Source organism: Conger conger, chromosome 1 (assembly GCF_963514075.1).
Source record: "Conger conger chromosome 1, fConCon1.1, whole genome shotgun sequence".
NCBI classification, from domain to species: Eukaryota; Metazoa; Chordata; class Actinopteri; order Anguilliformes; family Congridae; genus Conger; species Conger conger.
In genome coordinates, this window is record NC_083760.1 from 88,055,106 (window position 1) to 88,075,345 (window position 20,240).

The window sequence follows — 20,240 nt, forward strand, 5'->3', positions numbered from 1 at the left end:
AAGGGGCTCTACTGGACCTCCCGAAAACCCCAGAGAACTATCCTCCAGACACCCTGCCCTACAGGGACTCTATCAGGCCTCCCAAACTCTCAAAGAGCCTTCCCCCCGAAACCCTCAGAGAACTATCCTCCAAATAACCTGACTGAGACTATTTTGGAATGCATAATTTAGCATACAGTAACATACAGTAACTTATCATAGCATACAGTGGCATAACATACGGTAACATAACGTACAATAGCATAACATAAAGTAACATACAGTAACTTAACATACAGTAGTATAGCATAACATACAGTAACATGACACAATAACATAACATCATAATATCACATAACATACAGTAAACATAACATAGAATAACATACAGTAACAGCATAACATCATAACATAACATTCATTAACGTAACATAACATAGAATAACATCCAGTAACATAACATATCATACAGTAACACTGCAAAACATAATGACCAGAACTTTCATCAGCTTTCATTAAGAGTGTCTGTATCAGTTTTGGTTTCACCGTGTGGACACGACCGCTCATGTACATTGTCAGGTGCACGTAGTCGTATGCATAGGCCCCGTTTCATGGCACATGAACACAGTTCTGTGAGGGCAGAGCCATTGTGTGAAGGCTGCCACAGCAGGGGTGTATGAAACCCCTCTGTGTCTCTGTACCTGGGGGCCTCAGCCTGATTAACCCCTCTGTGTCTCTGTACCTGGGGGTCTCAGCCTGATTAACCCCTCTGTCTCTTTGTACCTGGGGGTCTCACACTGATGAACCCCTCTGTGTCTCTGGACCTGAGGGTCTCAGCCTGTTTAACCCCTCTGTGTCTCTGGACCTGAGGGTCTCAGCCTGATTAACCCCCCTCTGTCTTTGTACCTGGGGGTCTCAGACTGATTAACCCCCCTCTGTCTTTGTACCTGGGGGTCTCAGCCTGTTTAACCCCTCTGTGTCTCTGGACCTGAGGGTCTCAGCCTGATTAACCCCTCTGTCTCTGGACCTGGGGGTCTCAGCCTGATTAACCCCTCTGTGTCTCTGTACCTGGGGGTCTCAGCCTGATTAACCCCTCTGTCTCTCTGTACCTGGGGGTCTCAGACTGATTAACCCCTCTGTGTCTCTGTACCTGGGGGTCTCAGCCTGTTTAACCCCTCTGTGTCTCTGGACCTGGGGGTCTCAGCCTGTTTAACCCCTCTGTGTCTCTGTACCTGGGGGTCTCAGCCTGTTTAACCCCTCTGTGTCTCTGTACCTGGGGGTCTCAGCCTGATTAGCCCCTCTGTGTCTCTGGACATGGGGGTCTCAGCCTGATTAACCCCTCTGTGTCTCTGGACCTGAGGGTCTCAGCCTGATTAACCCCTCTGTGTCTCTGTACCTGGGGGTCTCAGCCTGATTAAAGCCTCTGTGTCTCTGGACATGGGGGTCTCAGCCTGATTAACCCCTCTGTGTCTCTGTACCTGGGGGTCTCAGCCAGATTAACCGCTCTGTCTCTTTGTACCTGGGGGTCTCAGCCAGATTAACCCCTCTGTGTCTCTGTACCTGAGGGTCTCAGCCTGATTAACCCCCCTCTGTCTTTGTACCTGGGGGTCTCAGACTGATTAACCCCTCTGTCTCTGGACCTGGGGGTCTCAGCCTGATTAACCCCTCTGTGTCTCTGTACCTGGGGGTCTCAGCCTGATTAACCCCCCTCTGTCTTTGTACCTGGGGGTCTCAGCCTGTTTAACCCCTCTGTGTCTCTGTACCTGGGGGTTTCAGCCTGATTAACCCCTCTGTGTCTCTGGACCTGAGGGTCTCAGCCTGATTAACCCCTCTGTGTCTCTGTACCTGAGGGTCTCAGCCTGATTAACCCCTTTGTGTCTCTGTACCTGGGGGTCTCAGCCTGATTAACCCCTCTGTGTCTCTGTACCTGGGGGTCTCAGCCTGATTAACCCCTCTGTGTCTCTGTACCTGGGGGTCTCAGCCTGATTAACCCCTCTGTGTCTCTGTACCTGGGGGTCTCAGCCTGATTAACCCCTCTGTCTCTTTGTACCTGGGGGTCTCACACTGATGAACCCCTCCGTGTTTCTGTACCTGAGGGTCTCAGCCTGTTTAACCCCTCTGTGTCTCTGGACCTGAGGGTCTCAGCCTGATTAACCCCTCTGTGTCTCTGTACCTGAGGGTCTCAGCCTGATTAACCCCTTTGTGTCTCTGTACCTGGGGGTCTCAGCCTGATTAACCCCTCTGTGTCTCTGTACCTGGGGGTCTCAGCCTGATTAACCCCTCTGTGTCTCTGGACCTGAGGGTCTCAGCCTGATTAACCCCCCTCTGTCTTTGTACCTGGGGGTCTCAGCCTGATTAACCCCTCTGTGTCTCTGTACCTGGGGGTCTCAGCCTGATTAACCCCTCTGTCTCTGGACCTGGGGGTCTCAGCCTGATTAACCCCTCTGTGTCTCTGTGCCTGGGGGTCTCAGCCTGGTTACAGTAAGGGCTGCTGGGGGTCCAGGCTGGTTACAGTAAGGGCTGCTGGGGGTCCAGGCTGGTTACAGTAAGGGCTGCTGGGGGTCCAGGCTGGTTACAGTAAGGGCTGCTGGGGGTCCAGCCTGGTTACAGTAAGGGCTGCTGGGGGTCCAGGCTGGTTACAGTAAGGGCTGCTGGGGGTCCAGGCTGGTCTCCCTAAGCCTGCTTGGGCTCACCGTGGCTGTGATTAAACACCAAAATCAGGGGCCGTGTTGAGCCAGGTGTGTTAGCGCTGGTCTCCAGCAGAAGGGCTCCTCCCACCCTGGGCCGGTTCAGGCGGGATTTCACGCCCCGGCCCTCCAGATAAATAGCTTCAGCTCCGTGTGCTGCGCGGAGAAAGAGTGCCCTGCTGCTGAATAGTGCTATTTATAGTGCACAGAGTTCTTATCTGCCATGTTAGCGTCTTTTGGGGAGGCATTTGTAGATTTCTTCAATGTTATTTTCACTGCACAGAGCTCGTATCTGCCCTGCTTTTAGGGGGTTGGGGCCAGGGGGACCGTTTCTCACAAGCCTTTTGATTCATGTAAAAAAAACACAAATTTTTTTTTTTTTAAACAATAATAATACACAAAAAAATTTTTTTTACAAAGGAAGACAAAAAAAAGTGTGGATGAAAAGTAAGTGAAACGAGACGAAGGAGAAACGGAGTGCTTCCACACCCTCCCCCCCCCCCCCCCTGACTGTAACCCCCCCTAAAGGAGCTGTTCCCTCATCAGGGGGAGGCGGTCACACTCAGCGACCAGCACCAGGGGGCTTTTCACTTCTCCCAGAATGCATTAGGCAAACTGCCTTCAGCTAAAACTGTCCTGAGTGAAGGAGGTCTTTACCAGGCAGGGAAAAGGTGTGTGTGTGTGTGTGTGTGTGTGTGTGTGTGTGTGTGTGTGTGTGCGTGTGTGTGCAGTGTAGTGTGGAAATGTGTGTATACAAGTGTGTGTGCACGTGAGTGTTGGGAGGTGTGTTGTATGAATAAGTATGTGTATTTGCTTGTGTTTTTGCGTGTGTGTGTGTGTCTGTGTGTTCATATTTGTGGAGAGCAGAGAAAACATTGGCATGTTATGTGCCTCATCAGAGACCTGAGGCGTTAGATTAAATTGTGCTGCAGTGCTGCTGTCCAGAAGCACGTCTGCCAAGGCCGGGACCTGATCAGATCTGGGGGTGTCGGGGGCGCAGAACGACGTCACCAGTCTGGTTTAAATCTCATTTTTCCTGCTGACTTTCATCCAGCTTGGCTCGTGCTCACTCGGTGCATGTTCAGCAACTGAGACGTTTTTCCTGAATATTTATGTGCCCTCCAGGAGAGGGGAATTCTGGGATATTACTGGCACCACTTCCCTGGCCCCCATCGTTCATCGGCACAGTAAAATGTTCAGTGTTAAATCAACTCTTAGAGAGTACGTAAGGTCTCTCGTGGCCTCGTATGTACTCTGATAGAGCTGAATTAATGCCGGACATTTTGCTCAAGATTTTCAAAGGTTTATGAGCGTTTCCTGTGGAATCTTCTCTCTGAACATCCACAATACACACATATTTCTGTATGTATATATGCTGTATGATATACAATACAAAATGATTGACTGCAGATGTTAACAGTCATTGGACTTCGGTGTCGATACATCTCCCTCTCCCCCTCTCCCCTCCTCTCTCTCTCTCTCTCTCTCTCTCTCTCTCTCTCTCTCTCTCTCTCTCTCTCTCTCTCTCTCTCTCTTTATTTCGGGAGAGAGGCCCTGTGTCTATGTAGATGTGCGCTGAGTTCACAGGCACCGCAGGGGGTGTGAAACAGTGCGGGTGTGAAACGTGCACCTGTTGCGCTGTTCCGCGCGTCGCTGGCTAGCCGTTAGCGGGGTGAACAGATGTCCCGGCTCTGGAGCTGGAGAGAATAAAGTCTCTCGCTGGCGCGTTCTTACACCGATTTGGCACTGCGTGCTAATAACCTCATGAAGCCAGATTTCATTACAGTGGAGTGGAGGGCAGCAGTAGCTAACACCACGCTACGCTAGCTTTGAGAGTCAGGAGGCGCTAAGCCAGGTGGCTACGCTAGCTTTGAGAGTCAGGAAGTGCTAGGCTAGACGGCTACGCTAGCTTTGAGAGTCAGGAAGCGCTAGGCTAGACGGCTACGCTAGCTTTGAGAGTCAGGAAGCGCTAGGCCTGGCGGCTACGCTAGCTTTGAGAGTCAGGAAGCGCTTGGCCTGGTGGCTACGCTAGCTTTGAGAGTCAGGAAGCGCTAGGCCTGGCGGCTACGCTAGCTTTGAGAGTCAGGAAGCGCTAGGCCTGGTGGCTACGCTAGCTTTGAGAGTCAGGAAGCGCTAGGCCTGGCGGCTACACTAGCTTTGAGTCAGGAAGCGCTAGGCCTGGCGGCTACACTAGCTTTGAGTCAGGAAGCGCTAGGCCTGGCGGCTACGCTAGCTTTGAGAGTCAGGAAGCGCTAGGCCTGGCGGCTACGCTAGCTTTGAGAGTCAGGAAGCGCTAGGCCCGGCAGGGGGGTCAGGTTAACGTGGCGTGCTGTCTCTGACGTCGCCGTTTGTTCTTTCCGCAGCTCCGCGGGACGATCACGGCGGGGACGGGCGTGAGCTCGGCGATGGATCTCTGCGGTTACCACGGAAACCGAGCCCTGGAGGCCGTCCGCTGCTTCCCGCCGTCGGAGGCCCGGTCCGCTTTAGAGAACATGGCCGCCGCCGTCACCAAGTTCTGACCCGTTACCGGGGGCGACGGCGGGGCGGGGGTCGGGGGGTGGCGCTCATCCTCTCCAAAAACTCTACTCACTCGCCTCACTGACTCCTGACCCTGCCCCCAGTGCCTGATATGGCCCAATCGCGGAAGGACGCTGACCTGATAATCTGAAGGTTCTGGCCCAATCAGGTCTGGGCTAGAATGTGACTTGAGCTGTCATAGGGAGCTGTGATGAACCCCGCCCACTAATCAGTACTGGTGTGATCAACCAATCACTGAGAGCCTTTGGTCCAGAAGCCCTTTGACTGACACCTGAGGGCCTAACCGCCCTGCCTCATTCGCCAAAGTCTGGGACGACTTTTTATTGAAAAACCAATAAAGAAAGTATTCTATATATATATGCGTGTGTGTGTGTGTGCGTGCCTGTGTGTGTGTGTCTGTTTCTATGTGTGTGTTTCCTGTCTACAGTGGTAATAATTATCCCATTTCCTTTTTGTCCAGAATGGTGAGCAGGGAGTAGAATACGTCTCCTTTGGGATGGGGAGTGTTCAGTGTTTTTTAACATTAAATGTACTCTATAAAATGCCTTCACTCTCCACGCTGCAGCAGAACCAGCCCCTGTGATGGGCCCGGCGGGGGTGTCAGGGCAGGGGGGGGGCAGGGGGGGGGAGATAAAAGGTCACCGCGCTGCGGAGCCCCGTGCCAGAAGCACACTGAAGACGCGCGGGGGCAGAAATAATTAATGAGCCTCTCCCGTGACCTCAGCAAATGGACAGGAAGCGTGGCGGTATCGATCCCGCGGCACCCTGGCGCCAGGGAGGGGCGGCGGGGGGCGGGGGGTCTGTGGTTTCCCCAGCGCCAGCGCCCGGACCCGGGGCGTGAAGGGCCGCCCGGAGCCCAGGACTCCCGACACCTCCGGGCCCGGGTGGGGGCGGGGGCGCGCGGCCCAAACCTGAGGGCCTTTAACGCCGCTCCCCTGGATTCTCCCCTCCCTGACCGGGTGGAGGTCGGAGGGGTGCGTGGTGGGGGGGGCTGGGAAGGGCCAGAAGGGGTACAGGAGCAGCGTGCTGCAGGCCGAAACCTGAGGTCGTCTAAAAGTTTTCCGCCACCCCCGCCTCCCCCTCCCTCGAGGTTCGCGGGATGCTACGCTAACTCCGCTAACTCGGCTAACTCCGCTCTCAGGGCTGAGTGCTCTCTGGCCAGCCTCCGGCCGTCTCTGAAATATTCATCTGCGCCCTTAGCGGACATGGGCGCACTCCGGCGGGAAGTGAAATGGGGGGGGGGGGCTCTAATGAGGATGGGGTGGGTGGGAAGGGAGGTTTTTTTTCTTGTTCAGTGCAAAAATGGAATCCTTCTTTACTACCCGAGGCAAATAAACTGCCTCGTTCTTACAAGTGACATATATTTTATACCTTAACTTGGAAGTTTTTATTTTTTATTTATTTATTTTATTTTTTTACACTCTTATTTTCCAAGTGAGAACATGGGCTGATTAGTTTTTTTGGTTGAGAGTCGTTTAGGTCAGAGTTCGCTAATTTTGCCTGATGTGTTCCACAGGGGGCCTCTGTAGTGTATGTGCGTGCATGCGTGTGTTTGTGCGTGTGTGTGCATGCCTGTGTGTGTGTGTCTGTGCGTGCGTGTGTTGCAGAGGGGGCAGGGGCAGCACCCCAAAGACACTCAGAGCCCCCCGCTCCCGATCACGCGTGGCAGGGACACCCGACACTGTCTCTGTTTTGTTCATGGAGATGATTTCCGCGGTTTTGCACGTGTGCGCAACCCGAGCGGAGCGTGGACTCCAAGGCTGAGTTTACATTCGCGATGTGGGGTACGGGCGCGCCCCCCTACCCCAGCGAGCGCTGTAATTACACCTGGGGCCGTCCGCGCAGACAGCCAGCACAGCAAACAGATTCCCTTACCGCCGTGCCATCTCTGGAGCAGGACGCGGTAACTTTCAGCTCACCGGAGACAGCAGGAGAGAGAGAAGAGTGCGTAACTTTCAGCTCACCGGAGACGGCAGGAGAGAGCGAGAGTGAGCGGGGTGCGTAACTTTCAGATCACAGAAGGGAGAAAGAGAGCGGGGCGCGTAAAGTTCATCTCACAGAAGAGAGAAAGAGAGCAGGGCGCGTAAACTTCAGCTCCCCGGAGACGGAGATTATTAGTAAAATCCCCATAAAACAGGCAAAAGACTATTAAAAGCTCGAAAATCCTACATTTACAAGCTATTTATAGAAAGCTAAAAATAGAAAAGGCTAAAAGAAAGGACTAGCAGATTATTAATCACAATCGAAATTTCACTACGCAAAAATAAAATGTATGATTTTAAGTACATTTACTGCCACCTAGAGGTGCGATGGGTGACTACAGGTAGAAACGATTTGAAGGAGTGTTTCACCCCTTCTACGATGTGTAGGACATGTTGTTGCCTAAACCCTGCTGGCAATATGTTTATTTCAAAAAATATAAAATAAGCTCAACCCCCTCTGCGTTTGTATTTCTATTCGCCTGTTTCTGGAACCACGGGAACCCAGTCTTACCTGACATTATGTGTCATGTGGAAGAGTTGCGTGTTCTTACCAGCAGAGGTCGCCACAGTATTAAATGTTTTTCAGTGTGGATGTTCCAGCAACCAGACGTCTGCAGCCACTAGATCAGCGCCACTCAACTCCACGTCGTGCGGGCCGCAGTGTCTATGGGCATTTGCTTCAGCCTTGTGCTACACCACCTGATTTCAAAAATTTTCTTATTATGTGAACTGAGCAGGTGAAATAATTAGTGAAATCAGGTGGTGTAGCGCACTGTAGAAGCAAATATAGGCCTGTATGCAGTGCGGCCCACGGGACGTGGAGTTTAGTAGCGCTGCACTAGATACTTGCGGAAGATACTAGATATTTTGGAACATGGTCAAATTTGCTATTGGTATTTTTGATTGGAGGAAATTAAAGGTGCCATATTGTGTAAAATCACATTTCATTTCCCTCACTATGTGGACTTGAAGGTGCTATAAAAACACTGAAAGTATCGAAACGCAGTCTCCAAATAAACGGGGGCAGCCTGTAGTCTATAAAAACTACCTAACGTTAGCTACCTGTAGCTGGTAACGTCACATAACATTATGTGCAGGCTTGTATCTGACCGGGGCTAGTCAGATTCAAAGTGTATATATATATTTTTTAATCGCAAACCATTAAAAACAGAAAGCCTGTGTTCTTTTAGGCACTCCTAATCAAACCACTTCGCCCCAATCCCCAATTTGAAAACAAATGCAGATCATTTTGCGTCGGATACGGATTCAGATATCAGCTAACGGCATCGGGTTACATCCTTACACGGGATTGGGTTAATTAAGCGTCATTCAACTACCTTAATCCAACCCACACCTATTTTTATGCTATGCTGATCAGCACTGATCTGCTGTCCGGTCACATTTCAGTTACATCAAGATCGTTTGATTTGTAAGCTTCAGTCCCGCCCTGTTGCCTCAGAGAGGGTTGTTCTCACCCTTAAGTTCCTGAGGGAGGAGAAGGATTGTTGTTGTTGAGACAGATGAACGGACAGACTGCTGTGTTGTAGCTCTGCTGTTGTGATCCTGTGAACTCTTTCTCTCCTTCCCTCCATCTTTGAAAAAGAGGGGAACACACAAGCATTGTTAATCTCTTTACTGTATTTCTCTATCCTTCTTAGACAAATAAGAGAAAATACTGCCTCTGCTTCCTCTGGTTTTCTCCCTTCTCTCACTCCCCTCTCTCTCCCCATCTATTGCTCTCCTCTGTCTGTGGCTGATTGGTTCTGAAGGGGGAGGGGGGGTGCATGTTGGAGGGGCTTTTACCCCTGACCCTGGTGGGGGTGGGGCTGGTGCTGTTTCTGCTCTACCTGCTCTCCCCCGCCCCAGGGCCCAGGAACGAGCCCCCCGGACCCAAACCCCTGCCTCTCCTCGGGAACCTGCTCCACCTGGACCTCAAACAGCTGCATGTGTCTCTCTGTGAGGTAAGGGCAGAAACAGGGTTTATTAGTGTGTTCACACTCTACAATAAGGTCCGTGAATTGGCATGAACTAATGTATTTGTTAAAGGTACAATAGGCATGATTTCAAACATTGTTAAAAGACCATTGTAAATCCCTTCCTATCATTGAAAAAGGCTCACTGACATGTTGACTCACTCTCTGCCTGTGTTTACAGTCCTTAAATTCGGGTTTTTAAATGTGCAGTTTATGGGCCGGCACTCTGTACCAAAACATCATATAGCTGTACAATAATTTCACAGAGAAGGAGTGGGATAAACAGTGTTGTGGTTTGAGCGTGTTTGTTGCTGCAATTCCTCTCTTGACCGTTAGTAGTCGGAAAATTACCTATTGGACCTTTAACTAACTGCTACTGAAAGGTTCATCTGTACAGCTCTGGTAATGTATTTGGACACCATTAATTTGTGTTAAAACATTAGTTCATGCCAATTCATGAACCTCATTGTAAAGTGTGACCATTATTAATACTAAAAACTAAAAATTTGTAGTACATGCCACCTTTCCTTGGTTTGCAGCCAAGCGTACACAATGATAAAGTGTAAACTAGCCTTCATAAAATAATTAAATAATAAAGAATATATAACAAATTTAAAAATTTTCAAACAATAGGTAGCATGAAGATGAAATGCTCATTCTCTTTGATGTTTAGGAGATGAAGTTGTCTTTTAGATTAATTAAGATTTAGGTTACTGTTTTGCTTGAGAAACTGCATGGTTGTCAGGGAAACAGAACTTTTTTATTCCAGATTGAGGTTTCTCTTTCAAAGCGGCAGAAATTGTACAGGTGTCTCGAAGATTAATGAATGAACTGCTTGGCTCAGGTAAATGGACAAGCTGGTATTATGAGTCTTGCTTTCAGAAAAGTGTCAGAGGATTAGATCGCTTACTGACAAAGATGTGGTGTGCTATTGATATGTGGCAGGTTTTTTTTTTTAAGATATTTTTTAGGCCTTTTTTTAGCTTTATTGGACAGTATATAGTATAGAGAGACAGGAAGAATGGGAGCGAGAGAGAGGGGAAGACATGCGACAAATATCGACGGTCGGATTCGAACCGCCGACGTCGCGGCTCGCAATGAGCATGCGGTCAGTGCTCTACAGGCTGCGCCACCGAGACACCCAAATATGTGGCAGGTTTAAACCCATTTTAAAAAGAGCCGCACGGAAGGGTACTCTGACCTGTGATAAAAGTGAACCACTCTGTGAGCATGTAAATATCTCCGGATCAGTCTGCCGGTGTGCGTTTTCCCTTCTCTAGCTCTGTTGTCTGAGATTCAGATTTTGTTCAGAGTTTGTTGCATACTCTCCCTTAGGTAAAAGTTGCAAACAAATGACAGTTATAGAATTGTCCTCCTTAAAATATTTATTCTTTCCGACTATGTTTAGAACAGCATTTCATGTGTATTTTGCTAGTTCTGGATGTGATGCTTTGACTTATGGTAGAACCTATGCACTTGTAAGTCGCTTTGGATTAAAAGCGTCTGCCAAATGACAAAAATGTAATGTAAAATTACAAGTATGTACGACTTCAGCAGCATAATCTTCAGCTAAGGACCATAAATGACAATAACTTTTAAAATGGCAGAAGGCCTCATGATGAGGCAGCCTGAGCGTAGTGGTTAAGGTACATGACTGGGACCTGCAAGGTCCCAGAATAGTCACAATAAGATCCGCACAGCCGTCGGGCCCTTGAGCAAGGCCCTTAACCCTGCATTGCTCCAGGGGAGGATTGTCTCCTGCTTAGTCTAATCAACAGTATGTCGCTCTGGATAAGAGCGTCTGCCAAATGCCATTAATGTAATGTAATGTAATGTAATGATGCATGCTCTCCCTAGTTTCCTGCATGCGTGTTATTCTGTGGTTGTGTTTTTTTTTTGCATGATTGTCTGGTATATATCATATGCCATACACACCGATGAGCCAAAGCATTATGACCACTCACAGATGACAGCAGAAAAAAAAGACGTTAATTTTCTCATAACAATGGCGCATGTCACGGTCTGGGATATATTAGGTGAACAGTTCGCTTTCCCAGTCCAGGTGTTGGATGCGGGAGAAATGGGTGGGCGTAAAGACCCGAGCCACTTTGACTGTGAGGGCCAAATGGTGGGCAAGGCTTGGCTGATGGGGTGCTCCCAGGCAGCAGTGGTGAGTACCTATCGGCAGTGGTCCGTGGAGGGACAAACCATGAACCGTTGACACGGTGTTGGGCGCCCAAGGCTCATCAATATGCCAGTGTAGCATGGTTAGCTCAGCTAGTTCGCTAGTAAGCACGGATGGTGCAGTGAAAGCGAAGGCTGGTAGCAGGTTATCGCGACAACACTCCCCGATGACGTAACCCTCAAATTCAAAAGAACGTTGTTGCCCTTGGCTAGAGGCGAGTTCGTCTTTAGTTGACTGGTAACGCGTTCGTTAAACAAATAATTTGGACAAGTGAGAAGGCCGGGGTTGAAATCCCACCTCGGACTCAGGCAACGAATGCCATCTTGTCTGGTCCGGACACTCATGTGGACGTGGATTTGACATGTACCACCTACTGAACATGACACGGCGAAGACTTAAAGTCCGTGGCGTCCGTGGCGTCCGTGGGATGTGCTGGAACAACAAGTCTGATCCACGGCGGCGCCACCTCGCGACGTACAGGACTTGATCTGCTGCTAACGGCTTGGTGCCAGATACCGCAGGGCACCTTCAGAGGTCTCGTAGAGTCCATGCCCTGACGGGTCAGAGCTGTTTTGGCGGCACGCAGAACAAAGGATCAACAAATTATTTGGCAGGTGGCCATGTTTTGGCTCAGCGGTGTATGTTGTGTCTTGTTACAACACACACATACTGTATATTGTGACATATCACAATGTTCATTGGCTGTCTTTCTATATATCTATCTACAGTAAAGCTGTTCGTTCAAAACGATAAAAGGCAGTTTTGGCAGTTTGGGTCTGTAGGTCATGAGAACCTTTTACTTTCAGTTATGTTGTGTTCTTGTTTTGTGTTTATGAATAACTGGCCCCGCCCCTGACTACGCTGAAGAGTTCAGAAACCGGGACGTCGCACCCACATTCAGAGATGCTGTGCAAGGCCACGGTATGCAATCCAGCCCAATCCCATACACCTGTTGGGTTTACCACCTCCATGTTCACTGCAAACACAGGGGTCCAAGAACATGTATCCGTCTGGATGTAGCCACAGTTCAACCAGCCTTTTTCTCCCACAGTGATAAAAAAAACTAAAAACAAACAGTGGTTGGTCTCTGGTGGATTGCTTTTGGCCCCAGGTTTATACCCTGCTGAAAGATACAGCTCAAGCTAGGTTTTGAAACAGCTGGTAGCTGGTTGACCAGGTCAGACCCACTCCCAGGTTAATGTGGTTTGACCAGCTTTTAGTGGCTAAGGTAAAAGGCTGGGACCCGGTTGGCCAGTGGCTCAAACCCCAGTGTAGCCACGATAAGATCCACACAGCTGTTGGGCCCTTCACCAAGGCCTTCATCCCCACATTGCTCAAGGGGGGATCGTCATTGGTAAGTCGCTTTGGATAAAAGCATCAGCTAAATAACATAATAATATTATTATTACTGTTTATTTGCAACATTCCTGCCACCGGTCGAAAGTGTTTCTGCTTCGTCCGTCTGCTCCCCCGTCTTCCACATTTGCCTTAATTCGCACACACGATACCAGACCTACCGATTCCACGATGGCTGCTGCTGTTGTTTGTTCAGCACGCTCTGGATAAGAGCACCGGCCAAATGCCAGCTATGTATGGAGTTCAGATCTTAGTTTATACCCCCCCCGCTCAGGAATTCTGTTCGCAAACGGAGACTCCTGGAGAGCCCTGAGACACTTCTCCCTCCCTGCCCTGCGGGACTTTGGGATGGGCAAGAGGGGGAGCGAGGAGAAGATCCTGGGGGAGGCGCAGCACCTCATCGAGGTCGTCGAGAATTTCACGGGTGAGCGTGGGAACAGTAGGCCAGCGTTCAGGCAACATGCCGTGTGCATTTATGCATTGTTATGTGTGGAAAGACAAAACATAACTAGCATTGTAGTCTTATATTTGACTTAAAATCTCATTCCTTTTACTTATAAAGTATATATTGCCACTGACGTAAGACTCCTCTCAAGATTTGCCAATGGAATAAGAAAAGTCAAGCAACCATTAAGTTAAAATAAGCAAAATATTTTCTTCTTGTGAGAAAGAAAATAAGATCTTAAGTCTCATTAAAATTGCTTAAGACAAGTCACAAATGTACATTATAATAAATGACGATGAACGTACATTACCTGTACATGGTAAAGGTGGCCAGGGTGTAAGCACTTAAGTCAGTAAAAGGTTTAACTTCAGTTGGCAGCAATAATGGTTTTCATCCAACCATTATTGCAACCTCTGAACTGTAACAAGCTGCTAACTGGCGCTTATGTCCACTGAGGGATGATCTGCCCACTTAAGCCACATTATGTCAGAAATAGCTATGAACAGTACGAAGAGTTAATGCTCCATATGTACATTCCTGGGGCATTTAATCAATCAGGTCAACTAATGTTTTCATTCTCTGTAATGTGCTCTATGATAAATGATGACTCTCAAAGGAATTAGCACTTGAATCGATTCACTTACAGACTGTGAGGGTGGGTGGGGGGGGGGGACCTGGTCTCTGAAACTAAACCAGTTGTAAAAAATGAAGAGACAAATGGGAAAAGGGAAGTCCGCAGTGTTTTTGAAATGAAGGAAAACTGCGACCGAAGACACAGCTGATCCGGATATCGGCTGTGACAGGAAGCAGTGGGCCCCAGACACCAAGTTTAGACTCCACTGTCCGAAAAGCAGTACCTGCACGCAGTCATTGTTGGAGAGTTAATTCATAATAATTAATTCATTAATAATATTTTTGTTACCCTTTAAACAGAAGCTAGCTTTGGGGTAACATTCTATCTACAGCCCATTGACTACATCGTACTTATTGTGTAAATACCAGGTACTTATTGCATGAGTATCACGATATTCAGAGTACTGTGTGTGTAAACATACTATTAAATGGGCTGTAAAACGTACTTGCACAGTACTGACGTAAGGTACTGACTTTGTTTCATAGTACTTACCACTGAAATCTAATAATTACCTAATAATTACTGACGTAGCTGTGTGCTAACCCAGTAAGTACTATGTAATCAATGGTCTGTAAAATAAAGCGCTGCCAAACTTGAATGTTTTTTGTTTATTCTTTTTTGGCTCTTTTTAGGCGAGCCTTTCGACACCACTCAGCCGGTGAATTACTCCGTCTCCAACATCATCTGCGCCGTCACGTACGGCAGCCGCATTGACCACGCCGACCCCGCCTTCGTAAAGACGGGCGACAGGTCCGACGATAACGCCCGGCTTTTTCGGCTCGACTGAAATACGGGTACCGGTGCTGTTTAGCTAATGCTCAGCAAAAAGTCTGCCCTAAAAGTTGGTGTGTGGTTCTGATCCTGAGCTGTTCTGGGTTTTCGGGCTGGTTACGGCAGGTGTACAACATGTTCCCCTGGCAACGCTGGTGTTGTGGCGGGTGGCTGGTGAACCGGACCCGGATCGTGAGGAACATCAGGCGCAACGTTGAGGAGATTAAGGGCCTGGCGCAGGGACTGAAGGACACGCTCGACCCCCAGGACCTCCGGGGATTTGTGGAGGTGTGGAGAGGGACTAACCGGATCGAACCGGACTCAGCTGAACTACCCTCTGCTTCGTCCTTAACCACAAGCCGTCAGAACGTTACGGCAGATTCACTGTGCAGACACTCTGACCTCTTAAAAAAAAAAAAAAAAAAGGTACGTACCAAATACAGTGACTAACCAGAGACAGCCAAAAAGCCACAGTTATCTAAAATGTGGGGGGGGGGGCTATGTATAAAAAAAAAGGTCATTTCTACACAGATCACCTAATATGGACGTAAATACACAAATTCAGATCGCATGACTAGCTACAAAGTTTTCTGCTGGCTAAAAATATTATTTCACGATGATTTCATTCCATGGCAGTTGAAAAAGCAGTGCATCTAGTCGAGGCTACACCGGCGCTTCAACCACCAACACATCGTTAACATCTCTCGGAAATAGTTTGTCCGACTGACGCCTTATTAATTTTTGATGTTCACGGCCTCGTTCGCGGTCGTCTGCTTCCCCGGTCCCTCTCAGGAGTCCGGCCAGCCTGGTTCCTACTCCCACAGCGACAACCTGCACTACACGGTCAGCGACCTGTTTGCGGCGGGGACAGACACCCCCGCGACCTCCCTGAGATGGGGCCTGCTCCTCATGGCCAAGCACCCGCACGCGCGGGGTGCGGACACCGCACTGCAGTCACCCAGCCTGGCACTCTCATCCCGAGAGGACTTGGTGTCGATCAGACTAAGCGGGAGCCAGCCCCTCCTGGGGAAATGCAGGGGTTAAAGGCCCCCGACAGCTGCACTGATCTTATTGTGGCTACACCGGGGCTTGGACCGCCAAACGTCCAGGTCCCAGTCGAGCACCTTAGCCACCGCCCCTGTAGCCGAGCCAGGATGGAGCTCTTCCTCATCTTCACCTTCCTCCTGCAGAGGTTCCGCTTCTCTCCACCCCCGGGGGTGTCTGAGGATGAGCTGGACCTGAGCTGGACCTGACCCCATCCCAGGGGTTCATCACCAACTCACCAGCTGTGTGCTCTGAGCCGGGCCTAAACCCCACTCCAGCTGTGTGCTCTGAGCCGGGCCTAAACCCCACCCCAGCTGTGTGCTCTGAGCCGGGTCTAAACCCCACTCCATCTGTCTGCTCTCAGCCGGGCCTAAACCCCACTCCAGCTGTGTGCTGTGAGCCGGGCCTAAACCCCACGCCATCTGTGTGCTGTGAGCCGGGCCTAAACCCCACTCCATCTGTGTGCTGTGAGTCAGGCCTAAACCCCACTCCATCTGTGTGCTGTGAGTCGGGCCTAAACCCCACCCCAGCTGTGTGCTGTGAGCCGGGCCTAAACCCCACTCCATCTGTGTGCTGTGAGTCGGGCCTAAACCCCACTCCATCTGTCAGCTCTCAGCCGGGCCTAAACCCCACTCCATCTGTGTGCTCTGAGCCGGGCCTAAACCCCACTCCATCTGTGTGCTCTGAGCTGGGCCTAAACCCCACTCCATCTGTGTGCTGTGAGCCGGGCCTAAACCCCACTCCATCTGTCTGCTCTCAGCCGGGCCTAAACCCCACTCCAGCTGTGTGCTCTGAGCCGGGCCTAAACCCCACTCCATCTGTGTGCTCTGAGCTGGGCCTAAACCCCACTCCATCTGTGTGCTGTGAGCCGGGCCTAAACCCCACTCCATCTGTCTGCTCTCAGCCGGGCCTAAACCCCACTCCATCTGTCTGCTCTCAGCCGGGCCTAAACCCCACTCCAGCTGTGTGCTCTGAGCTGGGCCTAAACCCCACTCCATCTGTGTGCTCTGAGCTGGGCCTAAACCCCACTCCAGCTGTGTGCTCTGAGCTGGGCCTAAACCCCACTCCATCTGTGTGCTCTGAGCCGGGCCTAAACCCCACACCAGCTGTGTGCTGTGAGCCGGGCCTAAACCCCACTCCAGCTGTGTGCTCTGAGCCGGGCCTAAACCCCACTCCATCTGTCTGCTCTCAGCCGGGCCTAAACCCCACTCCATCTGTGTGCTCTGAGCTGGGCCTAAACCCCACTCCATCTGTGTGCTCTGAGCTGGGCCTAAACCCCACTCCATCTGTGTGCTGTGAGCCGGGCCTAAACCCCACTCCATCTGTCTGCTCTCAGCCGGGCCTAAACCCCACTCCATCTGTCTGCTCTCAGCCGGGCCTAAACCCCACTCCAGCTGTGTGCTCTGAGCTGGGCCTAAACCCCACTCCATCTGTGTGCTCTGAGCTGGGCCTAAACCCCACTCCAGCTGTGTGCTCTGAGCTGGGCCTAAACCCCACTCCATCTGTGTGCTCTGAGCCGGGCCTAAACCCCACTCCAGCTGTGTGCTGTGAGCCGGGCCTAAACCCCACTCCATCTGTGTGCTCTGAGCTGGGCCTAAACCCCACTCCATCTGTGTGCTGTGAGCCGGGCCTAAACCCCACTCCATCTGTCTGCTCTGAGCTGGGCCTAAACCCCACTCCAGCTGTGTGCTGTGAGCGTGTAGTCTCATCATGGCTAAGGTACATGACTGGGAGCCGGAAGGTTGGTGGTTTAAGCCCTGCTTGTGGCCACAATAAGATCCATATAGCTGTTGGGCCCTTGAGCAAGGCCCTTAACCCCACATTTACACTTGTTTCCTGAATTGACTGAATTCCAAAGGAACCTAAGTTGGCTCCAGCTTTGAGAATACAATAAACTTTGAGACCGTTACAATTTTCGAAGCATATAGATTATATGCAACTTTTCTTTTCTGCTGACTAGAGAGACTATCCACTCAGGATGACCTAGAATGTGGCTCAAATAGTCAGCAGGACTGATACACAGTAATCCCCCTCAAAGCGTTTCCTGCATTGAAATGAAAATAAAATTGAGGTAATTTGCCATTTTACTGTATTTACTGTGTTTATTGTCGACGTTGAATTCTGTTACCTTACTGCATTTTAATCAGTAAGTCTACAGGTGAGGATTCCTGAGAAGAGGTTCAGGTGAGGTCAGACACTCAGAAAACTGGTCGAACAAGTCAAGCAGTTTTTGTTTTTGTTATTTTTATTTTGTGATACACATCTTGTTCTCGGTCCAGATGATGTGCTTGTTGTTTGTAGTTGAGCTAAACATATTAAATATATAATATTATATAATAATAATATAATACTGGTAAATATATAGTATACAGTACTGTGCAAAAATCTTAGGCACCTGTATAACATTCTGTAGAGATAAGATTCTTTAAAAAATAATTCAATGACAGGTCCTAAATAAATGTACTATACATTTTACATTACATTTTAGTCATTTGGTAGAATAGTTAAAAACTGAATCAAATCAATATTTTCTGTGACCACCCTTGGCGTTAAAACTGCATCGCTTTTCTGGGATAGCCAACACTGTCCTGCAGTTCTATAAGACAATCAGCAGATAGGTTGTTCCAAGCATATAGGAGAACTTGCCACAGTTCTTCTGCAGACTTTGGTTGGCTCCTTGCTTCTGATCGCAGACAGCCTTGATCAAGTTTTTATGTAAAAAGTAATAAATTGCTTACAGTAATATGTTACTTTTTAAAAAATGAAATACCAAAATGTCTTTTGGAAAATGAATATTTGGAAATCTCAAATGTGTTCTTTTATACTAACACACACAAACAAATAAACATATATATCATAAAGTCTACGGAGCCTAAGACTTCCGCACAGTACTGTCTGTGTAACAAATGAAGTTACTCTTTGGAGTAAGGCGTCTCAGTGATGAAGAAGAAAAAGGCAAGGGCTGTGTCCAAAATCAAACACTACAGACTACACACTATACATGAATACTATCATTTGGCGTACACAAGGCAGCTCTAGTATACAAGCAAAACGTAAGATGGACTTTCTAACGTACCACGTCATCAGAGAATGTGCCACTTGCTGATGACAGCAGACAGCTGAAGGGACTTTGTTTAATGAAAACAGGAGATTTCAAACACAAACATATCCTTTGATGTTCCACTAAGCAATGTTAAAGGCAATGCTTGTGTTTAAATTGTTCAACTCTTTCACCACTTTGGCTTCGGTTTGCTTGGCTCGTGACCTAGCCCAATGCACCATGGGATACCCGTGCCAGAACAGTGTCCAGTGTTCACACACTGTGATATTTCACAGAATGTAGTGTGTCACGTGTCATCCGGGTAGCTTTAGCACACTCTTTTACACAGCTGCTCTTATGAGCTGGTCAATTAGCATGGCCACGCTGGCCATAAAGTTGGTCAAGCTGGTTATGTGCTGGTCAAGCTATGTTTTGAAACACCTGGGAGCTGGTTGACGAGTTAGACCGGCTCCATACTCAACATGGTTTGACCAGCTCAAGCTATGTTTTGAAACAGCTGGTAGTCGGTATTTCAAGCTGGTCATATCTGGATTTTACCCCAGGGTTGGTAATTTCAGGGGATGCGAATCAACCTTCGTGAATCATCCAATCAGTATCCAGATATTTTTTTCGTGTGATCTCGATTTGTTAAGCGGCTCAGTTGCAGGCCTAGCCAGTGCAGCCAACAAAAAAAGAAAAAGAAAAACGACTAACCGGCAATCGCTCTTCCAGTTCACCTAAACACGAAACACCTGTTAATCCCGAAGCCTGGCACATTAAATCATTCACCTCAGCATGAACGATGTGCTCCTTTTCTCTGCGATTAAAAAAAAAAAATGAGCACGCAGTCTTAACGGCGTATTAACGAGCGGATGCTCGATGAACAGTACCTGATGATGACGGCCCCAGCTCTACAGCGGTACCTGCGCGTCTCTCACACCTCGTCGCCTGACAGATCGCGCTGCCGCGACATCGGGCCATTAGCTGAGTAATGACCGCCGCCTCGGATGGGCACGGAGAGGGACGGGCTAGCCTGCACGTCTCGACGAGTTTAAATTTTTCACATCTCTCTCTCTCTCTCTCTCTCTCTCTCAATTTAGCAATTTCAATGTCAGTAAGCTTTATTGGCATGAAAAATACTTATTTTTCTTGCATCCTGTTGCTTTGGATTGAAAGTAAAATGATGCAACAACCCACAAAATCCAATAGAGGGAGATATTAGCCCACTTCAGTTTGACCTGTAGGGAAACCAATCCGTTTACTGAAAACAGCAAATTGCACGCTTCTATATACTGTATGTGTGTATGTATGCCTATTTCATTTCAGAGGAAATTAAGTTTCCAGAAAATGTCTGGATCCCTATGTTAATCTTTCCAGTCTCACTCAGCTTAACCACTACCTCTGTAGCAGGTATTCAACCTGCATAGTGTTCAGCCCCTCAGGCATTATCCCTTACATACTGTATACAAGCCGAAGCTTGTCAGTTCCACCCTCCCTCGCTGCTTATCAAAGTCTCACTCGTCCCCAGCAGGAAAAAACTCCAGCGCCATCTTGTGTCGTTTGTTAGAAAATATTAATTTGACCTAAGTTCCTTACTCGTAAAAGC

The 20,240-nt window shown here is 48.9% G+C and overlaps 1 protein-coding gene across 1 annotated transcript in view; it reads left to right on the forward strand.

The window, feature by feature from the left end:
- pdss2 (prenyl (decaprenyl) diphosphate synthase, subunit 2) overlaps nt 1–5,561 on the forward strand; it is a 62,769-nt gene extending 57,208 nt beyond the window's left edge. Inside the window, exon 8 of the mRNA XM_061257830.1 lies at nt 5,030–5,561. Coding sequence (XP_061113814.1) covers nt 5,030–5,185 — 156 coding nt within the window. The 3' untranslated portion in view covers nt 5,186–5,561. The remainder of the gene's footprint in view (nt 1–5,029) is intronic.
- Nucleotides 5,562–20,240: the final 14,679 nt, after the last annotated feature.